Source organism: Atractosteus spatula, chromosome 5, assembly GCF_055471065.1.
Source record: "Atractosteus spatula isolate fAtrSpa1 chromosome 5, fAtrSpa1.hap1, whole genome shotgun sequence".
In the NCBI taxonomy this organism is placed as follows: domain Eukaryota; kingdom Metazoa; phylum Chordata; class Actinopteri; order Semionotiformes; family Lepisosteidae; genus Atractosteus; species Atractosteus spatula.
The window spans coordinates 13,613,688-13,638,708 of NC_142710.1; the positions used below are offsets into that span (position 1 = coordinate 13,613,688).

The 25,021-nt window shown below is 55.9% G+C and overlaps 1 protein-coding gene and 1 pseudogene across 4 annotated transcripts; one reads left to right on the forward strand and one right to left on the reverse strand.

Annotated features, from left to right (window-relative positions):
- Window positions 1-24,961, forward strand: tbc1d10b (TBC1 domain family, member 10b). Of its 4 annotated transcripts, none has more exons than XM_088916913.1 (11): window positions 1-335; window positions 6,777-7,681; window positions 10,238-10,337; window positions 12,556-12,663; window positions 13,261-13,367; window positions 13,710-13,824; window positions 16,905-16,970; window positions 17,285-17,474; window positions 17,670-17,824; window positions 18,446-19,195; window positions 20,884-24,961. In XM_088916913.1, the coding sequence occupies exons 2-10, from the start codon at window positions 6,789-6,791 to the stop codon at window positions 19,163-19,165; spliced, it is 2,454 nt and encodes an 817-aa protein (XP_088773039.1). In that variant the 5' UTR covers window positions 1-335; window positions 6,777-6,788; the 3' UTR covers window positions 19,166-19,195; window positions 20,884-24,961. The 4 variants fall into 4 exon arrangements, with proteins under 4 accessions (XP_088773039.1, XP_088773041.1, XP_088773038.1 ...); XM_088916915.1 differs by having other exon boundaries at window positions 57-169; XM_088916912.1 differs by lacking the exon at window positions 1-335 and adding an exon at window positions 5,408-5,422.
- On the reverse strand, window positions 3,440-5,306 carry LOC148834214 (uncharacterized; annotated as a pseudogene).
- Window positions 24,962-25,021: the final 60 nt, after the last annotated feature.

Here is a 25,021-nt window from a genome sequence, read left to right on the forward strand (position 1 = left end):
CAGGGTGAGAGAGAGAGACAGGCTTGTGGGTTGACAAGCAGCGCTTGCACTCCGCTCGCATCCCGGTGAATTCCCGAACAAAAACGTCCTTTTCTCACGGGAAGGGAGCGGCCGGCTGGAAAGATGGACGCGGGACGGGAGCTGGAGTTCCGCCAGGTCTAAGGACGAGGTACCCGACAGCACAATCTCCGCTTTCCGCAGTTCGTCCAGTCGCTCCCGACGGGAGGGGTCCTGTAACGGGCGCTGTGGTGGAGGCGGGAGGGGGCTGGCCGAGGTGACGGACCCCCCGGCCGGCGGCGGCGGCGGACGCAACCTGCCGGCGATCCCGGCTGTGGGTGAGTGGCGGGGGGCGAGCGCGGCTGGGCAAGGCCGGGGCTGAGGCCCGGGCCCAGCGGGGAGGGAGGGGGCCGGAGGTGTAACTCTGCGGTGATGCTGCATGTTTTTGAATTGGGAAGTTGTGTCGACGAAGCTTGCGAGGCCAGACGGGGGGACGGATCTGAAACCTTCGCCAGGGCGCCGTGCAGGAGTAGCTGAGCTTCGTCTCCGCCCCGAGCGGATAGCGGGGCTGGGTAGCGGAACGACGCGGGGAACCGCTACACCGAGGCGGCGTTGCCGAGCTCTAGTTTATCGGGATGTGCAGTTCTCTCAGTTCTCTCTGCTGGGTTGTACAGCGGTGATCCGTATTCCCGTAGTCATCACGGGCCAAGAAAGACCTCCAGGGCCGGTCAGTGTGTCTGCATCCGCGATATCCAGTCCTGGTCCTGGAGGGGTCAGTCAGTGTTTCTGCAGCTGGGCTGTCCAGTCCTGGTCCTGGAGGGGTCAGTCAGTGTGTCTGCAGCAGGGCTGTCCAGTCCTGGTCCTGGAGAGGTCAGTCAGTGTGTCTGCAGCAGGGCTGCCCAGTCCTGGTCCTGGAGGGGTCAGTCAGTGTGTCTGCAGCAGGGCTGTCCAGTCCTGGTCCTGGAGGGGTCAGTCAGTGTGTCTGCAGCAGGGCTGTCCAGTCCTGGTCCTGGAGGGGTCAGTCAGTGTGTCTGCAGCAGGGCTGCCCAGTCCTGGTCCTGGAGGGATCAGTGTGTCTGCAGCAGGGCTGTCCAGTCCTGGTCCTGGAGGGGTCAGTCAGTGCGTCTGCAGCAGGGCTGTCCAGTCCTGGTCCTGGAGGGGTCAGTCAGTGTGTCTGCAGCAGGGCTGTCCAGTCCTGGTCCTGGAGGGGTCAGTGTGTCTGTAGGGCTGTCCAGTCCTGGTCCTGGAGGGGTCAGTCAGTGTGTCTGTAGCAGGGCTGTCCAGTCCTGGTGCTGGAGAGGTCAGTCAGTGTGTCTGTAGCAGGGCTGTCCAGTCCTGGTCCTGGAGGGGTCAGTCAGTGTTTCTGCAGCTGGGCTGTCCAGTCCTGGTCCTGGAGGGGTCAGTCAGTGTGTCTGCAGCAGGGCTGTCCAGTCCTGGTCCTGGAGAGGTCAGTCAGTGTGTCTGCAGCAGGGCTGCCCAGTCCTGGTCCTGGAGGGGTCAGTCAGTGTGTCTGCAGCAGGGCTGTCCAGTCCTGGTCCTGGAGGGGTCAGTCAGTGTGTCTGCAGCAGGGCTGTCCAGTCCTGGTCCTGGAGGGGTCAGTCAGTGTGTCTGCAGCAGGGCTGTCCAGTCCTGGTCCTGGAGGGGTCAGTCAGTGTGTCTGCAGCAGGGCTGCCCAGTCCTGGTCCTGGAGGGATCAGTGTGTCTGCAGCAGGGCTGTCCAGTCCTGGTCCTGGAGGGGTCAGTCAGTGCGTCTGCAGCAGGGCTGTCCAGTCCTGGTCCTGGAGGGGTCAGTCAGTGTGTCTGCAGCAGGGCTGTCCAGTCCTGGTCCTGGAGGGGTCAGTGTGTCTGTAGGGCTGTCCAGTCCTGGTCCTGGAGGGGTCAGTCAGTGTGTCTGTAGCAGGGCTGTCCAGTCCTGGTGCTGGAGAGGTCAGTCAGTGTGTCTGTAGCAGGGCTGTCCAGTCCTGGTCCTGGAGGGGTCAGTCAGTGTGTCTGTAGCAGGGCTGTCCAGTCCTGGTCCTGGAGGCGTTGCTCAGTCTGAACCGAGAGCACCTGTAGTGAATCTAACCTCCACAGTCACACACAGTAGCCCAGGACGGCAGCTCAGCACACTGGACTGTCAAGGTGTGGCGTGACCGTGTGGCGTGACCATGTGGCTCTGTGCTGGTTTGCAGTCATCGCTGGTGTGACCGAGTCGCTAACATTACAAACTGTCGAGTTCCTTCTGCTGGAGCCTGGAGCCTGGAGCGAATCGCCTGGCATTCCTGTGCAGAGGTGCTGCACGGTGAAGCCCTGATCTCCAGCTGGGCAGAGAGGAGTGTACAGGTGTTGTGTCTATACTTGGAGAAACTGGGGACAAGAGGAAGAGAGGGAGACCGTCTTTATTATAACCAAGGGGCAGTTTGTTTTACATCAGCAGGCAATATAAAGAAAACATAAGAACAATACAACATAGATATGAATAGTCCGAATAGTAGAGTGTGGGGTCTCGGTCCTGCATCCTGGACTGTAGTGTGGGGTCTCGGCGCTGTGTCCTGGACTGTAGTGTGGGGTCTCGGTCCTGCGTCCTGGACTGTAGTGTGGGGTTTCGGTGCTGCGTCCTGGACTGTAGTGTGGGGTCTCGGTCCTGCGTCCTGGACTGTAGTGTGGGGTTTCGGTGCTGTGTCCAGGACTGTAGTGTGGGGTTTCGGTCCTGCATCCTGGACTGTAGTGTGGGGTCTCGGCGCTGTGTCCTGGACTGTAGTGTGGGGTCTCGGTCCTGCGTCCTGGACTGTAGTGTGGGGTTTCGGTGCTGCGTCCTGGACTGTAGTGTGGGGTCTCGGTCCTGCGTCCTGGACTGTAGTGTGGGGTTTCGGTGCTGTGTCCAGGACTGTAGTGTGGGGTTTCAGTGCTGTGTCCAGGACTGTAGTGTGGGGTTTCAGTGCTGTGTCCAGGACTGTAGTGTGGGGTCTCGGTCCTGCGTCCAGGACTGTAGTGTGGGGTCTCGGTCCTGCGTCCAGGACTGTAGTGTGGGGTCTCGGTCCTGCGTCCTGGACTGTAGTGTGGGGTCTCGGCGTTGCGTCCTGGACTGTAGTGTGGGGTCTTGGTCCTGCGTCCAGGACTGTAGTGTGGGGTCTCATTGCTGTGTCCTGGACTGTAGTGTGGGGTCTCGGTCCTGCGTCCTGGACTGTAGTGTGGAGTCTCGGTCCTGCGTCCTGGACTGTAGTGTGGGGTCTCGGTCCTGTGTCCAGGACTGTAGTGTGGGGTCTCGGTCCTGCGTCCTGGACTGTAGTGTGGGGTCTCGGTCTTGCGTCCAGGACTGTAGTGTGGGGTCTGGGTCCTGTGTCCTGGACTGTAGTGTGGGGTCTCGGTCCTGCGTCCTGGACTGTAGTGTGGGGTCTCGGTCTTGCGTCCTGGACTGTAGTGTGGGGTCTCGGTCCTGCGTCCTGGACTGTAGTGTGGGGTCTCATTGCTGTGTCCTGGACTGTAGTGTGGGGTCTCGGTCCTGCGTCCTGGACTGTAGTGTGGGGTCTCGGTCCTGCGTCCTGGACTGTAGTGTGGGGTCTCGGTCCTGTGTCCAGGACTGTAGTGTGGGCTCTCGGTCCTGCGTCCTGGACTGTAGTGTGGGGTCTCGGTCTTGCGTCCAGGACTGTAGTGTGGGGTCTCGGCGCTGCGTCCTGGACTGTAGTGTGGGGTCTCGGTCCTGCGTCCTGGACTGTAGTGTGGGGTCTCGGCGCTGCGTCCTGGACTGTAGTGTGGGGTCTCGGCGCTGCGTCCTGGACTGTAGTGTGGGGTCTCGGTCCTGCGTCCTGGACTGTAGTGTGGGGTCTCGGTCTTGCGTCCTGGACTGTAGTGTGGGGTCTCGGTCCTGCGTCCAGGACTGTAGTGTGGGGTCTCATTGCTGTGTCCTGGACTGTAGTGTGGGGTCTCGGCGCTGCGTCCTGGACTGTAGTGTGGGGTCTCGGTCCTGCGTCCTGGACTGTAGTGTGGGGTCTCGGCGCTGCGTCCTGGACTGTAGTGTGGGGTCTCGGCGCTGCGTCCTGGACTGTAGTGTGGGGTCTCATTGCTGTGTCCTGGACTGTAGTGTGGGGTCTCGGCGCTGCGTCCTGGACTGTAGTGTGGGGTCTCGGCGCTGCGTCCTGGACTGTAGTGTGGGGTCTCGGTCCTGCGTCCTGGACTGTAGTGTGGGGTCTCGGTCTTGCGTCCTGGACTGTAGTGTGGGGTCTCGGTCCTGCGTCCAGGACTGTAGTGTGGGGTCTCATTGCTGTGTCCTGGACTGTAGTGTGGGGTCTCGGTCCTGCGTCCTGGACTGTAGTGTGGGGTTTCGGTCCTGCGTCCTGGACTGTAGTGTGGGGTTTCGGTCCTGCGTCCTGGACTGTAGTGTGGGGTCTCGGTCCTGTGTCCAGGACTGTAGTGTGGGGTCTCGGTCCTGCGTCCTGGACTGTAGTGTGGGGTCTCGGTCTTGCGTCCAGGACTGTAGTGTGGGGTCTCGGCGCTGCGTCCTGGACTGTAGTGTGGGGTCTCGGTCCTGTGTCCTGGACTGTAGTGTGGGGTCTGGGTCCTGTGTCCTGGACTGTAGTGTGGGGTCTCGGACCTGTGTCCAGGACTCTAGTGTGGGGTCTCAGTACTGTAAGGACTGCTCACAAGCTGTGAGTGCTACTCTGACTCACTCCCAGACAGGAAGTCTTCTCCTCAGCAGGGCTATATTTATAACCTAGAGAAGTGCTTAGAGCCGCTGCAGCACGGCTGAGACTGTCCACGCCAGTCGTGGGACCTGTCCTCTGTCCACCCTTCATGTTCTGAGGTCTATTTCTGTTTACGCTGGGCCATATTTAGCAGCAGCAGGTCATTGTGCAGGTTAGTGCACAATAAAGAGAGCACACTGTGCTGTCTCTCCTTCCTGCAGGACAGACGCACTGCAAGGGTTTCCCAGCTCGTACATACTGTGCATGCTGAGAGAGACGTTCGGTTAACGTTTTAAGTGGTTGTCGTCTTCTCTGAAATGTGATTACTTCTTTTCTTGACACCTACCTTCTATTCAGCCATATTCTAACCCCTTTATCCAGTACAGGACCTTGCCAACAACGGGCACAAGGCAGGATGCACCCTGGATGGGACTCCAGTCCGTCACAGGGCACACACAGGCATGAACACTGAATCAAAGACTCAGACTGAGACCCACCCTCCTGATACTCCACCCCCTGAGCTCATGCCCCGCCCACCCACGGCTGGCTGCTGTTAATGAGATCAGAGCAGGGGCTGCTGGTCCACAGTGTCCCAGTGTTCCCGGGAACCAGTCGCCTCTCACTGGCTGCTGCGTTTTCTCTGTGCATTCGCTATTGCAGATGATATTGAAGGCTGATGTTGTTAATTCTGCGTTCTGGCGACGATCAAGGTGCTTGTGCCGTTAAGGGGATGACTTCCGATGCCATGTCTTTTCTAGGCAATGGTCAGTTGGTCAATGACAGATCTCCCCTGTTTTTGGGGTCGGTTGGTCGGTCAAGGACAGATCTCCCCTGATCGCAGGGTCAGTCAAGGACAGATCTTCCCTGATTTTGGGGTCGGTTGGTCGGTCAAGGACAGATCTCCCCTAATCGCAGGGTCGGTTGGTCAAGGACAGATCTCCCCTGATTGTGGGGGTCGGTCAAGGACAGATCTCCCCTGATTGCAGGGCCAGTGGGTTGGTCAAGGACAGATCTCCCCTGATTGCGGGGTCGGTCAAGGACAGATCTCCCCTGATCGCGGGGTCGGTCAAGGACAGATCTCCCCTGATCTCAGGGTCGGTCAAGGACAGATCTCCCCTGATTGTGGGGTGGGTCGGTCAAGGACAGATCTCCCCTGATCGCGGGGTCGGTTGGTCGGTCAAGGACAGATCTCCCCTGATCGCAGGGTCGGTCAAGGACAGATCTCCCCTGATCGCAGGGTCAGTCGGTCAAGGACAGATCTCCCAGATTGTGGGGGTCGGTCAAGGACAGATCTCCCCTGATTGCAGGGCCGGTGGGTTGGTCAAGGACAGATCTCCCCTGATTGTGGGGGTCGGTCAAGGACAGATCTCCCCTGATCGCAGGGTCGGTCAAGGACAGATCTCCCCTGATCGCAGGGTCAGTCGGTCAAGGACAGATCTCCCCTGATTGTGGGGTGGGTCGGTCAAGGACAGATCTCCCCTGATCGCGGGGTCGGTTGGTCGGTCAAGGACAGATCTCTCCTGATCGCAGGGTCGGTCAAGGACAGATCTCCCCTGATCGCAGGGTCGGTCAAGGACAGATCTCCCCTGATTGCAGGGCCGGTGGGTTGGTCAAGGACAGATCTCCCCTGATTGTGGGGGTCGGTCAAGGACAGATCTCCCCTGATCGCAGGGTCGGTCAAGGACAGATCTCCCCTGATCGCAGGGTCAGTCGGTCAAGGACAGATCTCCCCTGATTGTGGGGTGGGTCGGTCAAGGACAGATCTCCCCTGATCGCGGGGTCGGTTGGTCGGTCAAGGACAGATCTCTCCTGATCGCAGGGTCGGTCAAGGACAGATCTCCCCTGATCGCAGGGTCGGTCAAGGACAGATCTCCCCTGATTGCAGGGCCGGTGGGTTGGTCAAGGACAGATCTCCCCTGATTGTGGGGGTCGGTCAAGGACAGATCTCCCCTGATTGCAGGGCCGGTCGGTCGGTCAAGGACAGATCTCCCCTGATTGTGGGGGTCGGTCAAGGACAGATCTCCCCTGATTGCGGGGCCGGTGGGTCGGTCAAGGGCAGATTAAAGTGGACAGATTTGCACAGTTTTTACTCTGTCTCTTCGTTTGTTTCTCTCTCAGGATTCTGCGGATATGGCCGAAATTTCAGCACTCACGCATTCACCCCAGGGCCTAGGGGACCCCCGCAACACCCCAGCGCAGACCCCCTCTGACTCACAGCACCGACCAGGGGTCCCCAATGACGCCAGCAAGCCCCCCGTACCCAAATCGGCCCTGTACGCCGACCCTGCTGTGATGGGCCCAGGCAGCAGGCCGGGAGGCTTGGCCAGCATTGTATCGCCAGCCAGGGCAAAGCCGGCCATCCCCTTGCCCCCCGCGCAGCCCGGAGCGGGGTCTTCAACGGGGCGGGGCCTGAGGGACCAGGTGGGGTACGCCGATGGAAGTTCGGGACCAGACAGGGGGGAAGCCAACCTCGGGTCCAGACCTGCTGACCCGCCAGTAAGCCCGTCTCCCTCCGACGTGGGAGCTGAGCCTCGTCCACACGGTGGGCGGGATGAGGGGGCAGACAGAAGCCGCCTCCTTGCACCGGGGGTGGACCCCAAAACCCCAGTGGAACCACGCACTTCCCCTTCCCTGCAGCCTTGGCAGAACTCAGACGGGGGTACGGGGGCACCTCCCCCCCTGGGACAGGGGCAGACAGACCTCGAGAAAAGTGCACAAACACCCCAGCAAGAAGGTGCGGAGCTCCGTCCGGGACCGCAGTCCCCAGTGGTCCCCCTAGTCCAGGAGCCGCCCCAGCTGTCGGGCTCGGTCTCGCTGCTCCCCGGGGTGCGCCGCGGGCCCCCCGCCCCCGACACGCTCAGCTACCTGGAGTCGGCCAGCCTGATGTCCGGCACGCTGGAGTCCCTGGCCGGCCTGGGCGACGACGCCAGCTCGCTTGGCTCCGACTCGGAGATCAACGGCATGACCTTCCGCCGCACGGACAAGTACGGGTTCCTGGGGGGATCGCAGTATAGCGAGAACAGGTGAGTCCCCGACACTGGGGTCACTGCACCCTGACACTGGGGTCACTACTGTACAGAGTAAGAGTCTAGAGCCCCATTGCTGTGTCAGTGGACTGGAGGAGTCTAGAGCCCCATTGCTGTGTCAGTGGACTGGAGGAGTCTAGAGCCCCGTGACTGGGCTGTGTCAGTGTACTGGAGGAATCTAGAGCCCCGTGACTGGGCTGTGTCACTGGACTGGAGGAGTCTAGAGCCCCGTGACTAGGCTGTGTCAGTGGACAGGAAGAGTCTAGAGCCGCGTGACTGGGCTGTGTCAGTGGACTGGAGGAGTCTAGAGCTCTGTGACTGGGCTGTGTCAGTGGACTGGAGGAGTCTAGAGCCCCGTGACTGGGCTGTGTCAGTGGACTGGAGGAGTCTAGAGCCCTGTGACTGGGCTGTGTCAGTGGACTGGAGGAGTCTAGAGCCCCGTGACTGTGCTGTGTCAGTGGGCTGGAGGAGTCTAGAGCTCTGTGACTGGGCTGTGTCAGTGGACTGGAGGAGTCTAGAGCCCCGTGACTGGGCTATGTCAGTGGACTGGAGGAGTCTAGAGCCCCGTGACTGTGCTGTGTCAGTGGGCTGGAGGAGTCTAGAGCTCTGTGACTGGGCTCTGTCAGTGGACTGGAGGAGTCTAGAGCTCTGTGACTGGGCTGTGTCAGTGGACTGGAGGAGTCTAGAGCTCTGTGACTGGGCTGTGTCAGTGGACTGGAGGAGTCTAGAGCCCCGTGACTGTGCTGTGTCAGTGGGCTGGAGGAGTCTAGAGCTCTGTGACTGGGCTGTGTCAGTGGACTGGAGGAGTCTAGAGCTCTGTGACTGGGCTGTGTCAGTGGACTGGAGGAGTCTAGAGCTCTGTGACTGGGCTGTGTCAGTGGACTGGAGGAGTCTAGAGCTCTGTGACTGGGCTGTGTCAGTGGACTGGAGGAGTCTAGAGCTCTTTGACTGTGCTGTGTCAGTGGGCTAGAGGAGTCTAGAGCTCTGTGACTGTGCTGTGTCAGTGGACAGTAAGAGTCTAGAGCTCTGTGACTGGGCTGTGTCAGTGGACAGGAAGAGTCTAGAGCTCTGTGACTGGGCTGTGTCAGTGGACTGGAGGAGTCTATAGCTCCATGACTGGCCTGTGTCAGTGGACAGTAAGAGTCTAGAGCCCCAGGACTGGGCTGTGTCAGTGGACTGGAGGAGTCTAGAGCCCTGTGACTGGGCTGTGTCAGTGGACTGGAGGAGTCTAGAGCTCTGTGACTGGGCTGTGTCAGTGGACTGGAGGAGTCTAGAGCCCCGTGACTGTGCTGTGTCAGTGGGCTGGAGGAGTCTAGAGCCCCGTGACTGTGCTGTGTCAGTGGACTGGAGGAGTCTAGAGCCCCGTGACTGTGCTGTGTCAGTGGACTGGAGGAGTCTAGAGCCCCAGGACTGGGCTGTGTCAGTGGACTGGAGGAGTCTAGAGCTCTGTGACTGGGTTGTGTCAGTGGACTGGAGGAGTCTAGAGCTCTGTGACTGGGCTGTGTCAGTGGACTGGAGGAGTCTAGAGCTCTGTGACTGGGCTGTGTCAGTGGACAGTAAGAGTCTAGAGCCCCGTTACTGTGCTGTGTCAGTGGACTGGAGGAGTCTAGAGCTCTGTGACTGGGCTGTGTCAGTGGACAGTAAGAGTCTAGAGCCCCGTGACTGTGCTGTGTCAGTGGACAGTAAGAGTCTAGAGCTCTGTGACTGTGCTGTGTCAGTGGGCTGGAGGAGTCTAGAGCCCCGTGACTGGGCTGTGTCAGCGGACTGGAGGAGTCTAGAGCTCTGTGACTGTGCTGTGTCAGTGGACAGTAAGAGTCTAGAGCCCCGTGACTGGGCTGTGTCAGCGGACTGGAGGAGTCTAGAGCTCTGTGTCTGGGCTGTGTCAGTGGACAGTAAGAGTCCACTGGCTGTGTCAGTGTTTAAGGACGTACTGTACCTATATGCATAAAGATTACATACCTCCTTTCCTCCCAGTTGTGATTCAGTGTGTGCTTCCGAAAATGCATCTCACTCATAATGATCGCTCTCACTCCCTTTTCTAAATTAGGATCAGAGGTCTCTGATTTCACACAGTATTGCAGTTGATGAGGACTGCTGTGGTTTTAGTTGCAACTGTAATTTATGATCTTATCTTACTGACTGGAAACTACCATCACTGTAGTTGAAAGAATACCTACAGTAAATGCAGTACAGTGTTATGCTACACCAAAGGGTGACTAAATGTCTCCCTCATTGCAGTGTTAATGTACTGGAGTGTCCAGTCAGTGTGTCTGTATGAACCCCTCTCTCTCAGTGCAGTGTTAATGTACTGGAGTGTCCAGTCAGTGTGTCTGTATGAACCCCTCTCTCTCAGTGCAGTGTTAATGTACTGGAGTGTCCAGTCAGTCAGTGTGTCTGTATGAACCCCTCTCTCTCAGTGCAGTGTTAATGTACTGGAGTGTCCAGTCAGTCAGTGTGTCTGTATGAACCCCTCTCTCTCAGTGCAGTGTTAATGTACTGGAGTGTCCAGTCAGTCAGTGTGTCTGTATTAACCCCTCTCTCTGTGTGTCCCAGTGAGCGGGAGATGAGAGTGGAGGTGGCTCGGCAGAGGGAGATGAAGTGGTTGGACATGTTCAGTAACTGGGACAAGTGGGTCTCCCGGCGCTTCCAGAAGGTACAGGTGTCAATCTGTGAATCTGTTTTTGTGTGTCTGTGTGATTGTTGTTAGTTTGGATTAGACCAAAGTTTTTCTACCAGGACTATTTTTAATCCTACAGCCCTATTTTCAGTGTGACTATTCCAGCTGGTTTCCTACAGCACTTTTCTCAGCGTGACTATTCCAGCTGGGGTCCTACAGCCCTATTCTCAGCGTGACTATTCCAGCTGGTTTCCTGCAGCACTATTCTCAACGTGACTATTCCACCTGATTTCCTACAGAACTATTCTCAGCGTGACTATTCCAACTGGGATCCTACAGCCCTATTCTCAGTGTGACTATTCCAGCTGGTTTCCTACAGCCCTATTCTCAGCGTGACTATTCCAGCTGGGATCTTACAGCCCTATTCTCAGTGTGACTATTCCAGCTGGTTTCCTACAGCCCTATTCTCAGCGTGACTATTCCAGCTGGGATCCTACAGCCCTGTTCTCAGTGTGACTATTCCAGCTGGGATCCTACAGCCCTATTCTCAGTGTGACTATTCCAGCTGGTTTCCTACAGCCCTATTCTCAGCGTGACTATTCCAGCTGGGATCCTACAGCCCTATTTTCAGTGTGACTATTCCAGCTGTGTCTTTGTTCCTTCACCACTGTTCTCAGTGTGACTATTCCAGCTGGTTTCCTACAGCCCTATTCTCAGCGTGACTATTCCACCTGGGATTTACAGCCCTATTCTCAGTGTGACTATTCCAGCTGGTTTCCTACAGCCCTATTATCAGTGTGACTATTCCAGCTGGGATCCTAAAGCCCTATTCTCAGTGTGACTATTGCAGCTGTGTCTTTGTTCCTTCACCACTGTTCTCAGTGTGACTATTCCAGCTGGTTTCCTACAGTCCTATTCTCAGCATGACTATTCCACCTGGGATTTTACAGCCCTATTCTCAGCGTGACTATTCCAGCTGGTTTCCTACAGCCCTATTCTCAGCGTGACTATTCCAGCTGGGATTTTACAGCCCTATTCTCAGCGTGACTATTCCAGCTGGGATCCTACAGCCCTGTTCTCAGCGTGACTATTCCAGCTGGTTTCCTGCAGCACTATTCTCAACGTGACTATTCCACCTGATTTCCTACAGAACTATTCTCAGTGTGACTATTCCAGCTGGTTTCCTACAGCCCTATTCTCAACGTGACTATTCCAGCTGTGATCCCGCAGCCCTATTCTCAGTGTGACTATTCCAGCTGGGATCCTACAGCCCTATTCTCAGCGTGACTATTCCAGCTGGGATCCTACAGCCCTATTCTCAGCGTGACTATTCCAGCTGGGATCCTACAGCCCTATTCTCAGTGTGACTATTCCAACTGGTTTCCTGCAGCACTTTTCTATGCATGAGTATTCCAGCTGGGATCCTACAGCCCTATTCTCAGTGTGACTATTCCAGCTGGTTTCCTGCAGCACTTTTCTATGCGTGAGTATTCCAGCTGGGATCCTACAGCCCTATTCTCAGTGTGACTATTCCAGCTGTGTCTTTGTTCCTTCACCACTGTTCTCAGTGCGACTATTCCAGCTGGTTTCCTGCAGCACTATTCTCAACGTGACTATTCCAGCTGTGATCCTACAGCCCTATTCTCAGTGTGACTATTCCAGCTGGGATCCTACAGCCCTATTCTCAGTGTGACTATTCCAGCTGGTTTCCTACAGCCCTATTATCAGTGTGACTATTCCAGCTGGGATCCTAAAGCCCTATTCTCAGTGTGACTATTCCAGCTGGTTTCCTGCAGCACTATTCTCAACGTGAGTATTCCAGCTGGGATCCTACAGCCCTATTCTCAGTGTGACTATTCCAGCTTTGTCTTTGTTCCTTCACCACTGTTCTCAGTGCGACTATTCCAGCTGGTTTCCTGCAGCACTATTCTCAACGTGAGTATTCCAGCTGGGATCCTACAGCCCTATTCTCAGTGTGACTATTCCAGCTGAGTCTTTGTTCCTTCACCACTGTTCTCAGTGTGACTATTCCAGCTGGTTTCCTACAGCCCTATTCTCAGCGTGACTGTTCCAGCTGTGTCTGCTTTGGGGTTTAATTGTGAGTGTTTCAGGGTGTCTCTGTAGGACTGTGTGTGCTAGGCATCATCTCTCTTTCACTGGTGATGGGTTGTCCCAGTGAGTATATTTCCAGACTTGTGCGTCTTGCTCTGTGAACGTGTTCTGGGGTGTCTCACCATGTTTTTTTTGGGTGCAGGTGAAGCTACGCTGCAGGAAGGGGATCCCCTCCTCTCTGCGGGCAAAGGCTTGGCAGTTCCTGTCCAACAGCAAAGAAGTGATGGACCAGAACCCCGGGAAGTTTGAGGTGAGAGACGGGTGGACTGGCTAGTAGACAGGAGAAGTCTGGACAGGCTGAGAGAAGACCAGAATCCGCAGAAGCCTGAGGCGACGGGCAGAAAGGGAAACCGCACAGACGAGACAGATTATAGACAGATGAGGAGACCACGACGGGCAGGCAAGGGGGGTGTGTCCTCCTCTCGCCTCTCCCCTGGGGTTCCCAGCCCTAATCCCCCTCCCTCATCTGCTCTTCCAGACTGAGCCCCCGCTCTGTGGGCTAATCCCATAATCCTCTCTGCCTCCCGTGATCCCTGCATGTCGGAGTGCGCTCTGGCTGGCGAGCGGCACGGTCGGGGCGGCGCAGAGGGTGCAGGCCTGAGCCCAGTGCATGTGTCGCACTGGTGGGGCGGGGGGGGGGGCACAAGGGGGTTGGGATCCAGGCACTGTGGGATTGGAGGCAGTGTGAGGGACAGGCCCAGGGGGAGGGGGTCAAGCTGTCAAGATTTCCCCCGTCTCATGATTTGCCAGGGCGGCTGCTGTGCACTTCCTCTCCGCTTCAGTCAGCGCCCCCTGCTGGGTAAAGCTGACTGACACACGGCGGCCTGTGTCCCTCTGTCTGCCTCAGGCCCTGGAGAGGGAGCCCGGGGACCCGAAGTGGCTGGACATCATAGAGAAGGACCTGCACCGCCAGTTCCCCTTCCACGAGATGTTCGCCGCACGAGGTGGACACGGGTGAGAGACTGTCCCCCGCACACACACACTGAGACATTGCGAGACATTGTCCCCGCGCGAGCACACACACACTGAGACATTGCGAGACATTGTCCCCGCGCGCACACACACTGAGACACTGCGAGACACTTTCCCCGCGCGCGCGCGCACACATACACTGAGACACTGTCCCCGCGCTCGCACACACACACTGAGACACTGCGAGACATTGTCCCCGCGCGCACACACACATTGAGACACTGTCCCCACACACACACACATACACTGAGACATTGTGACACACTGTCCCCGCGCACACGCAACAGTGTCCGGTGTACTAACCCGTCTCTCTCTGCGTCTCAGGCAGCAGGACCTGTATCGTATCCTGAAGGCCTACACGGTGTACCGGCCTGAGGAGGGCTACTGCCAGGCCCAGGCCCCTGTGGCCGCGGTGCTGCTCATGCACATGCCAGCCGAGGTGAGAGGGCCTGAGAGCAGGGGGGCACAAGCGAGGCACGTAATGTGGCTTACTCTAGTACTCTAGACCCTAACGAGGAGCTGTGTGTGGGGAGTGTAGTACTCTAGACCCTAATGAGGAGCTGTGTGTGGGGAGTGTAGTACTCTAGACCCTAACGAGGAGCTGTGTGTGGGGAGTGTAGTACTCTAGACCCTAACGAGGAGCTGTGTGTGGGGAGTGTAGTACTCTAGACCCTAACGAGGAGCTGTGTGTGGAGAGTGTAGTACTCTAGACCCTAACGAGGAGCTGTGTGTGGGGAGTGTAGTACTCTAGACCCTAACGAGGAGCTGTGTGTGTGTGGAGTGTAGTACTCTAGACCCTAACGAGGAGCTGTGTGTGTGTGGAGTGTAGTACTCTAGACCCTAACGAGGAGCTGTGTGTGGGGAGTGTAGTACTCTAGACCCTAACGAGGAGCTGTGTGTGGGGAGTGTAGTACTCTAGACCCTAACGAGGAGCTGTGTGTGGGGAGTATAGTACTCTAGACCCTAATGAGGAGCTGTGTGTGGGGAGTGTAGTACTCTAGACCCTAACGAGGAGCTGTGTGTGTGGAGTGTAGTACTCTAGACCCTAACGAGGAGCTGTGTGTGGGGAGTGTAGTACTCTAGACCCTAACGAGGAGCTGTGTGTGTGTGGAGTGTAGTACTCTAGACCCTAACGAGGAGCTGTGTGTGTGTGGAGTGTAGTACTCTAGACCCTAACGAGGAGCTGTGTGTGGGGAGTGTAGTACTCTAGACCCTAACGAGGAGCTGTGTGTGTGGGGAGTATAGTACTCTAGACCCTAACGAGGAGCTGTGTGTGGGGAGTGTAGTACTCTAGACCCTAACGAGGAGCTGTGTGTGTGGGGAGTATAGTACTCTAGACCCTAATGAGGAGCTGTGTGTGGGGAGTGTAGTACTCTAGACCCTAACGAGGAGCTGTGTGTGTGGAGTGTAGTACTCTAGACCCTAACGAGGAGCTGTGTGTGTGGAGTGTAGTACTCTAGACCCTAATGAGGAGCTGTGTGTGGGGAGTGTAGTACTCTAGACCCTAACGAGGAGCTGTGTGTGGGGAGTGTAGTACTCTAGACCCTAACGAGGAGCTGTGTGTGTGTGGAGTGTAGTACTCTAGACCCTAACGAGGAGCTGTGTGTGTGTGGAGTGTAGTACTCTAGACCCTAACGAGGAGCTGTGTGTGGGGAGTGTAGTACTCTAGACCCTAACGAGGAGCTGTGTGTGGGGAGTGTAGTACTCTAGACCCTAATGAGGAACTGTGTGTGTGGGGAGTGTAGTACTCTAGACCCTAACGAGGAGCTGTGTGTGGGGAGTGTAGTACTCTAGACCCTAACGAGGAGCTGTGTGTGTGTGGAGTGTAGTACTCTAGACCCTAACGAGGAGCTGTGTGTGGGGAGTGTAGTACTCTAGACCCTAACGAGGAGCTGTGTGTGTGTGGAGTGTAGTACTCTAGACCCTAACGAGGAGCTGTGTGTGTGTGGAGTGTAGTACTCTAGACCCTAACGAGGAGCTGTGTGTGGGGAGTGTAGTACTCTAGACCCTAACGAGGAGCTGTGTGTGGGGAGTGTAGTACTCTAGACCCTAACGAGGAGCTGTGTGTGTGGAGTGTAGTACTCTAGACCCTAACGAGGAGCTGTGTGTGTGGAGTGTAGTACTCTAGACCCTAACGAGGAGCTGTGTGTGGGGAGTGTAGTACTCTAGACCCTAACGAGGAGCTGTGTGTGGGGAGTGTAGTACTCTAGACCCTAACGAGGAGCTGTGTGTGGGGAGTGTAGTACTCTAGACCCTAACGAGGAGCTGTGTGTGTGTGGAGTGTAGTACTCTAGACCCTAACGAGGAGCTGTGTGTGTGTGGAGTGTAGTACTCTAGACCCTAACGAGGAGCTGTGTGTGGGGAGTGTAGTACTCTAGACCCTAACGAGGAGCTGTGTGTGTGGGGAGTATAGTACTCTAGACCCTAACGAGGAGCTGTGTGTGGGGAGTGTAGTACTCTAGACCCTAACGAGGAGCTGTGTGTGTGGGGAGTATAGTACTCTAGACCCTAATGAGGAGCTGTGTGTGGGGAGTGTAGTACTCTAGACCCTAACGAGGAGCTGTGTGTGTGGAGTGTAGTACTCTAGACCCTAACGAGGAGCTGTGTGTGTGGAGTGTAGTACTCTAGACCCTAATGAGGAGCTGTGTGTGGGGAGTGTAGTACTCTAGACCCTAACGAGGAGCTGTGTGTGGGGAGTGTAGTACTCTAGACCCTAACGAGGAGCTGTGTGTGTGTGGAGTGTAGTACTCTAGACCCTAACGAGGAGCTGTGTGTGTGTGGAGTGTAGTACTCTAGACCCTAACGAGGAGCTGTGTGTGGGGAGTGTAGTACTCTAGACCCTAACGAGGAGCTGTGTGTGGGGAGTGTAGTACTCTAGACCCTAATGAGGAACTGTGTGTGTGGGGAGTGTAGTACTCTAGACCCTAACGAGGAGCTGTGTGTGGGGAGTGTAGTACTCTAGACCCTAACGAGGAGCTGTGTGTGTGTGGAGTGTAGTACTCTAGACCCTAACGAGGAGCTGTGTGTGGGGAGTGTAGTACTCTAGACCCTAACGAGGAGCTGTGTGTGTGTGGAGTGTAGTACTCTAGACCCTAACGAGGAGCTGTGTGTGTGTGGAGTGTAGTACTCTAGACCCTAACGAGGAGCTGTGTGTGGGGAGTGTAGTACTCTAGACCCTAACGAGGAGCTGTGTGTGGGGAGTCTAGTACTCTAGACCCTAACGAGGAGCTGTGTGTGTGGAGTGTAGTACTCTAGACCCTAACGAGGAGCTGTGTGTGTGGAGTGTAGTACTCTAGACCCTAACGAGGAGCTGTGTGTGTGGAGTGTAGTACTGCAGACCCTAACGAGGAGCTGTGTGTGTGGAGTGTAGTACTCTAGACCCTAACGAGGAGCTGTGTGTGTGGAGTGTAGTACTGCAGACCCTAACGAGGAGCTGTGTGTGTGGAGTGTAGTACTCTAGACCCTAATGAGGAACTGTGTGTGCAGTACCTAACGAGGTGCTTATCTCCTTTCTCTCAGCAAGCTTTCTGGTGCCTGGTTCAGATTTGTGAGAAGTACCTACCTGGCTACTACAGTGCAGGCCTGGTGAGTCCCTGCTCCACCTGCTGGTCGATGAGGGGATGTGACACAAGCTCCCACTGTAGACAGACAAACTCAGATAATGAACAATAAACCAATATTGTTTAGGTCAGGCAGAAATCTTAACAGAATCTCTTTAGATCCTCAGTTTTTCCTGCTGAAATTCTTTAGTCTGCCCCATTTTTAGTTGTTCAAGTGACAGTTCCTCCTCCTCTCTGCCTGTTTGTGTCTGTATGAACCCCTCTCTCTCAGTGCAGTGTTAATGTACTGGAGTGTCCAGTCAGTCAGTGTGTCTGTATTAACCCCTCCCTCTCGTGCAGGAGGCGATCCAGCTGGATGGAGAGATCTTCTTCTCTCTTCTGCGGAGGGTTTGCCCCATGGCCTACAGACACCTGAAGAAGTTCAAGATCGACCCCATCCTGTACATGACAGAGTGGTTCATGTGTGTGTACTCCCGCACCCTGCCCTGGGCCTGCGTTCTCCGGGTCTGGGACATGTTCTTCTGCGAAGGTAGGGACACAGGGAAGTGAAGGCAAGAGAAGGGAAGTGTGTCTGGAGAGTAGACTCTGACAGAATGGAATTAGAGGGTGAGGAGAACATGAGGATGATCTTATCCTTGTATTCTGTAGGAGTCAATGTTAACCCCTCTGTTTTTCTTATGTCCTTATGTCTGTATTAACCCCCTTTCTGTCTCTCTCCCTGTAGGAGTAAAGATTATATTTCGCGTGGGGCTGGTGCTCCTGCGCCAGATGTTGGGCTCTGTGCAGCAGCTGCGCGAGTGTCAGGGGATGTATGAGACCATGGAGCGGCTAAGGAACATCCCCCCGGACAGCGTGAAGGAGGAAGCACTAGTACACGAGGTCTGTACATCCTGTATTGTATTATGTGGCAACTGCAGTGCCTCTTGCACTCTGTGATCCGTTGATTAGGCATGTCTTTTGGTGCCTTTCTCTGTACTCTGTTGATTAGGCCTGTCGTGCTGGGTGTGCACTCTGTGCTTTTTTGATTAGACTTGCCTTTCATTGCATGCGCTCTGTGCTCTGTTGATTGGGCCTGTCATTCGGTGCTTGCACTCTGTGCTCTGTTGATTTGGCCTGTCTTGCTGGGTGTGCACTCTGTGCTCTGTTGAATCTGCCTATTGTTTGGTGTGTGTGCTCTGTGCTCTGTTGATTAGGCATGTTTTTTGGTGCGTGTGCTCTGTACTCTGTTGATTGGGCCTGTCTGGTTGGATGTACACTCTATGCTCCGTTGATTGGGCCTGTCGTTCAGTGTGTGCGCTCTGTGCTCTGTTGATTGGGCCTGTCTTGCTGGATGTACACTCTATGTTCTGTTGATTCGGCCTGTCGTTCAGTGTGTGCGCCCTGTGCTCTGTTGATTAGGCCTGTCTTGCTCACTGAGCTCTGTGCTCAGTGTCCAGTGCTGCGACTCCTCTCTACCTCGGGGTCAGTTTGGCCACACTAACCCCCGTCTCTGCTCCCCAGGTGATCTCCCTCCCGGTGACGGAGGCCCTAATCGAGCGCGAGAGCAAGGTGCAGGTGAAGCGCTGGCGGGAGACACGAGGGGAGCTGCAGCACCAGCCCTGCCGCCGGCTGCACGGCACGCGCGCCATCCAGGAGCAGCGCCTGCGGAGCTCCGCCGCCTCCCTGCCCCCACCCGCGGGGCCGCTGCGCTCCTCCGCCAGCCTCCTCAGCCTGCCCACCTTCCGGCGCACTCGGGGCGACGCCTCCTCGTTCTCGCAGCTGCCCCCTGCCGCCCTCAGGCTCGCCCACAACCCGCCCCCCAGCCCCAAAGTCGTCTCGGAGGCTGTGGTGCCCACCTTGCCTTCCCCCACAGCCAACAACACCCCCCTCCCAGTCACAGGGGTCCTGGGCGAGGCCCTGGGAGGAGGAGGGGGGGCCGAGGAGGGCAAGAAGAAGAAGAAGAGCAGGGAGGACAAGAAGCGGGAGAAAGAGGAGGAGAAGCAGCGCGCCAAGGAGCGGAAGGAGCGGGAGAAGGCGGAGAAGGCGGAGCGGGAGAGGCAGAAGAAGGAGAAGGAGAAGGCGGAGAAGGAGAAGGAGAAGGCGGAGAAGGAGAGGAAGAAGAGCGGAGGTGGAAAGAAGAAGGAGAACGGGGGGGCAGCGGCCGCCACCGCTGGGGAGACGGGGGCAGACGGGCAGGCGGAGGAGAACGGTGCAGCCGAACCCAAGGACACCTATTTCTGAAGAGAGAGAGACACTGTAACAGAGAGAGAGGTGAGACGCACACTGTCACAGAGAGAGAGAGGTGAGACGCACACTGTCACAGAGAGAGAGGTGTGAGACGCACGCTGTCACAGAGAGAGAGAGAGGTGAGACGCACACTGTCACAGAGAGAGAGAGGTGAGACGCACACTGTCACAGAGAGAGAGAGGTGAGACGCACACTGTCACAGAGAGAGAGGTGTGAGACGCACACTGTCACAGAGAGAGAGAGAGGTGAGACGCACGCTGTCACAGAGAGAGAGAGGTGTGAGACGCACACTGTCACAGAGAGAGAGAGGTGAGACGCACACTGTCACAGAGAGAGAGAGGTGTGAGACGCACGCTGTCACAGAGAGAGAGAGGTGAGACGCACACTGTCACAGAGAGAGAGAGGTGTGAGACGCACGCTGTCACAGAGAGAGAGAGGTGAGACGCACACTGTCACAGAGAGAGAGAGGTGAGACGCACGCTGTCACAGAGAGAGGTGTGAGACGCACGCTGTCACAGAGAGAGATAAGAGACGCACGCTGTCACAGAGAGAGAGGTGAGACGCACGCTGTCACAGAGAGAGGTGAGACGCACGCTGTCACAGAGAGAGGTGTGAGACGCACACTGTCACAGAGAGAGGTGAGACGCACACTGTCACAGAGAGAGAGGTGAGACGCACACTGTCACAGAGAGAGGTGAGACGCACGCTGTCACAGAGAGAGAGGTGAGACGCACGCTGTCACAGAGAGAGAGAGGTGAGACGCACGCTGTCACAGAGAGAGAGAGAGGTGTGAGACGCACGCTGTCACAGAGAGAGAGAGAGGTGAGACGCACGCTGTCACAGAGAGAGAGAGGTGAGACGCACACTCACAGAGAGAGAGGTGTGAGACACGCTGTCACAGAGAGAGGTGTGAGACGCACGCTGTCACAGAGAGAGGTGTGAGACGCCTACGGTCACAGAGAGAGAGGTGTGAGACGCCTACGGTCACAGAGAGAGAGGTGTGAGACGCACACTGTCAGAGAGAGAGAGGTGTGAGACGCACACTGTCAGAGAGAGGTGTGAGACGCACGCTGTCACAGAGAGAGAGAGGTGTGAGACGCACACTGTCACAGAGGTGTGAGACGCACGCTGTCACAGGGAGAGAGAGGTGTGAGACGCACGCTGTCGCAGAGAGAGGTGTGAGACGCACGCTGTCGCAGAGAGAGGTGTGAGACGCACGCTGTCACAGAGAGAGAGGTGAGACGCACGCTGTCACAGAGAGATGTGTGAGACGCACGCTGTCACAGAGAGAGGTGTGAGACGCACACTGTCACAGAGAGAGAGAGGTGAGACACACGCTGTCACAGAGAGAGGTGTGAGACGCACGCTGTCACAGAGAGAGAGAGAGGTGAGACGTACACTGTCACAAAGAGAGAGAGGTGAGACGCACACTGTCACAGAGAGAGAGAGGTGTGAGACACACGCTGTCCCAGAGATGCAGTACTGTCTCCCCTGGTGTCTGTGCTGTTTTTCTTTTCTCTCAAAATAAACTTTATTTCCAAAACAGCATTTCACAATAGAAAACATTCTCACAATTAGTAAACACTCTAACAAATGTTCACTATTATTGCGATAAGAAGACATTCCGAAAGGGGTGATTGTCCATTTTCAGTCAGTGCAAGTGGGCAAGTGCTGTTGTACAGGACAGCTGAGCTGTCTCTCTCTCACGACAGGAGGACTCCCAGGACAGCCGTCTCTCTCTGCCACAGTATTCCAGTCTCGGAAACCCGGAGCAGGTGGAAGGTGGGGACAGATGGGGCGGCGGGACCTAATGGCCTGGAAGCCGGAGCAGCCGCGGGCGGAGACGGAGGGGCCGCGGTCCCGCTCCCGCGCGTTTCCCTTCCCGCCGGGGCCTTGGCGAGCACCCGGCTTCCCACAAACCACCTGGGGGGCGGCGGGCGCGCACATCTACCGGAACCAGGCCCGCTGGGGGGGTTTCGCGTTTCCCGTTCTTCCGGCCGTGGGGCGCGCGCGGAGCAGGCGCATGGAGCCGATGGATCGGCGCCCACGCTTGTAAATAGCCAACCCGTCGCAGGACCCCTCCCCGCCCCGCATTAACACTGAAGACAGGGGCGGCTCTCCCCGCTCGGCAGGCTGTCCGAGCCGAACACCCGCAAGCAAACTTTAATAATAATGCAGTGCAGCACATGAGAATATATTTATAATAGAAATAGTGTATGTGGTTTAGTAGTTTAGTGTTCTGTAATTCTGCCCCCCCCCCCCAAGAACCCATTACCTTCTCTCACTGGGCCTCCCATCCTGTATATAATAGCACGTGCATCAGTCATTAACACGCTGCAGGAAAGGAGGTACAGTTAGAGACAATAACGGCGTGTATCAGTGATAAACACATGGGACAGGAGACACTCAGAGAGAGGGGAACACAGAGAGTATCTCGGTGTATAAGCACACAACAGGACAGGAGACACTGAATCAGGAGAACACAGAGCCCCTCGGTGATAAGCACATTTAACAGGACAGGAGACACAGTGAGAGAGGAGATCACAGAGAATCCCTCATTAATAAACACACACAACAGGACAGGAGACACAGTGAGAGAGGAGATCACAGAGAATCCCTCAGTAATAAAAACACACACAACAGGACAGGAGACACAGTGAGAGAGGAGATCACAGAGAATCCCTCAGTAATAAAAACACACACAACAGGACAGGAGACACAGTGAGAGAGGAGATCACAGAGAATCCCTCAGTAATAAAAACACACACAACAGGACAGGAGACACAGTGAGAGAGGAGATCACAGAGAATCCCTCAGTAATAAAAACACACACAACAGGACAGGAGACACAGTGAGAGATGGGAAGTACAGCAGAATGACACTGATCCTTTACAAACTAGGTGTCTTTAGCTGTGTGATGTGTAGAATCGTCAGTCCTGTCGTACCGAAAGTGAAGAAATCTCTCGTTTTCTTGTTTTTTTTTTAACTCTTTTTAAGTTAATTTTTATTCAAATGGAGAATGGATGTTCTCCGGACTCCGCCTATGTTTACAGCTGATTAAAGTGGCAGTTTGCACTGGTCTGCGCTGGCCAGCCACGTCTCCGGGCCCTGAGATCACGCAGGTCTCCGCCGGACACAGGAGACCGAACTTCCTGACTTGAGGACTGGTCTGGTCCGGTCTCGGCCTGGAGCTGCTGGTTACCTGCTCTGAAAGAGACCTGCGCGCTCGGGAACGTGGGACTGTAGCCGCTGTCCTGGCCACGCGCGTCCCGGAGACGGACCGCGGGGGCCCGGAAGGTCACAGGCCGACTGGCTCACCCTCTGCCTCTTGGCCTCGGCACCTGCACCCCGGCCATGCAGTGAAGAGCACAAAGCCCCTGGACTGAAGTGGGCCCACTCAAGAGGGCCGAGCGGGGGGGCAGGGGTCAGAGGTCAGAGAGCAGAGGTGCACGGGCCACTCGGGGGGGCCCCCCCCATCTGGCCGCCCCGGGCTATCGGTCAGCATCTGTCCTGCCTGGAGGACCTGCGGCCAGTCGGCTCCCGAACTGGGAAATAACTGGAATAGCTGGGTGGGGGGGGGGGGCAGGTGAGGGTCCAGCAGCACAGCAGCCTGATCTGCCTACGTCTCAGTTTCCTTGTTTGCTCGTCTGCAGCAGAGTTAAAATCTGACTACAAACGTGCGAGGCCACCAACAAGAGGAGGTCACTGGTTTGCTTTGCTGGTCTGTTTGGCGTCTCACATCTCATCCAGCTGTCTCTCCAGAGAATCCCAGGGTATTGGCTTCAGCGACGTGGCTGGGCGTCTTGCTCCACACTCCTGCCATCCATTGTGTAAAGTAGTGCCGAACGGGGGTTGGCGAGAAAAAGCTGCGCAGATGAAAGGAAACTGGAACCCCCCCGAACCCCCCGAACCCCAGGCGGCAGGCCGGTACCCGCAGAAGCTCGGGCTGCAGGAGGGTGCCGGCGGACGAGGAGGTGGTGTGGCTGATGAGGGTGTGTTCTGCTCTGGCCGGGCTCTGGCCTGGTACTCCCTCCGCTCAGAGCGCGCGCGGACAGAGGCGCCTCCCCCTCCCTCCCCTTTCCTGCTGTTTTCCCTCCTAGTATCCGGGGACAGGAAGGGAAACACTATCCCCAGCAGGATACTATCCCCAGCCCGTTTACCTTAATGATGCTCTAAATGGGCCGAGTTTGACCCTGGAACTGGTGATGGAATTTGACCCCAGAAGTGTTTACAGAAAAAACTGGTCCGCCTTTCTTAAAAAAACGCCTCTGGACAGTGTTTAAAGGTATTGTCAGCCTGGACTCCCCTGGAAGAGCTTGTCTGTTGTACTGTATGTCCACATACGCGAGGAGGGCCTGGATTTGAGCCCTAGAGCAGTATTTCAGGCGTGCCCTCGGAGAAGAGGTGGCACAGTGTTGCAAGCAGAGTCTGACAAGCTCGCTGCCTGCAGGGCCTGACATCTTCTGAAATTCAACCCAGCCCAGCTTAATGACTTAACTGAGGCCTTAATTGAACTAACGAGTTGCTAGATTGGAATATGTGCATGCTATTTGTTCTACTCGAAAGATTGTATTTGTGACGTGCTACAGTTTGAAGACAGCATTTAAAGTTTAAGAGCTGAGAACAGTTGCATAGTTCAAATTAATCCCATTATTGAGTCACTGCAGGGCTGGAACGAAAACCAGGAACTCCTAATGTAGCACTGGGGGTCTCGGACTCAGATCCTGGGGTGCCTGGTGTCTTCTGATCTTTGTTCCCCTGTTCTCAAGTACGTAGTTGGTCTAATTAATTCATTAATTAGCTGTGTGACTATAACACTTCTCACCAGGCACTGAGGTCGCTTGCTGGCAACTGTACCTGTATTGAAATGTCTTGTGTGATCGACTGTAAAACAGCTTCAAGAAAAATCTCATTAAGAAAACAGTCGGGTTAACAGAGTGCTCTAGGAGCAGAGCTGGTGACCCCTGGATGGGATCACAGAGGTCAACCCCCTTCACGCTGAGCCACTGCCGGTCTCATTCATGAATTAATCCCATGAGCCTGGGACGCCCCAGTCCCAGTTTGACGCACCAGATTTAAAGGCGGCTGCCCTCAGTGACAGACAGATTTCTCAACAAGGAGCTCGTGCAGGGTTAGCAGCCCAGGACTGGCCTTTAAGAAGGGTCCTTAGCCCATTTCAAAGAAACTCTGCTCCCAGTGGCGTTTCATTACTGCACTCGGGGAAGCCGATCATGGTGTTTCCAGCCTACGTGCTGATATGCAAACTTGACTGAAACCATCTGCACGCTGCTGGGAGAGCAAGGGGGCGGGGGTGAGTCGGGGTTCCGGGCCTGTGTGATGGATTCTGAGGGATCCCAGAGGCGGCAGGGAGGAGGCCGGAGGGCTCAGTCGCTCTGGAATGGGGAAGCAGCTTGCATCCTTTACTGTAGCAGACTGAAGTGCCGCTGGTGCTGAGCCAGTGGAGGGAGGGATCTCATCAGCACGCAGATCTGGACCACTGTTCTAGGTGTGCGTGCGTGCATCGTTGTTTTTTTTATTTTTTTTTATGGCTTTGTTTTCTAACCCGTTGTCGTCCTGTGTGTGTGTGTGCGCGTGTGTGTCTGTGCGTCTGTGTGTGTGCGAGTGGCTTGTCTCTTGTCGTGTGCCAGTTCCCCCGAAACCACACTTGTTTTGAAAAAACTACCCATCATTCCTTAAACACGACAGCAGATCTCTGCGCCATGTCTTTAACTGTTAATAATAATGATGCTGATGACCCTGATGACGATGATAATAAAAATAATATATTAATTCCCAGCGTGTCAGGGTGATTTCTGAATTGCTGGATGCTGATGCCTTTCTTAGACCTAA

Bases quoted from the DNA above. Each gene is read 5' to 3' on its own strand.
- tbc1d10b (XM_088916912.1), top strand. The intron at 12,664-13,260 runs GTGAGAGACGGG...TGTCTGCCTCAG, and splicing joins AGAACCCCGGGAAGTTTGAG to GCCCTGGAGAGGGAGCCCGG. The intron at 16,971-17,284 runs GTGAGTCCCTGC...CCTCTCGTGCAG, and splicing joins GCTACTACAGTGCAGGCCTG to GAGGCGATCCAGCTGGATGG.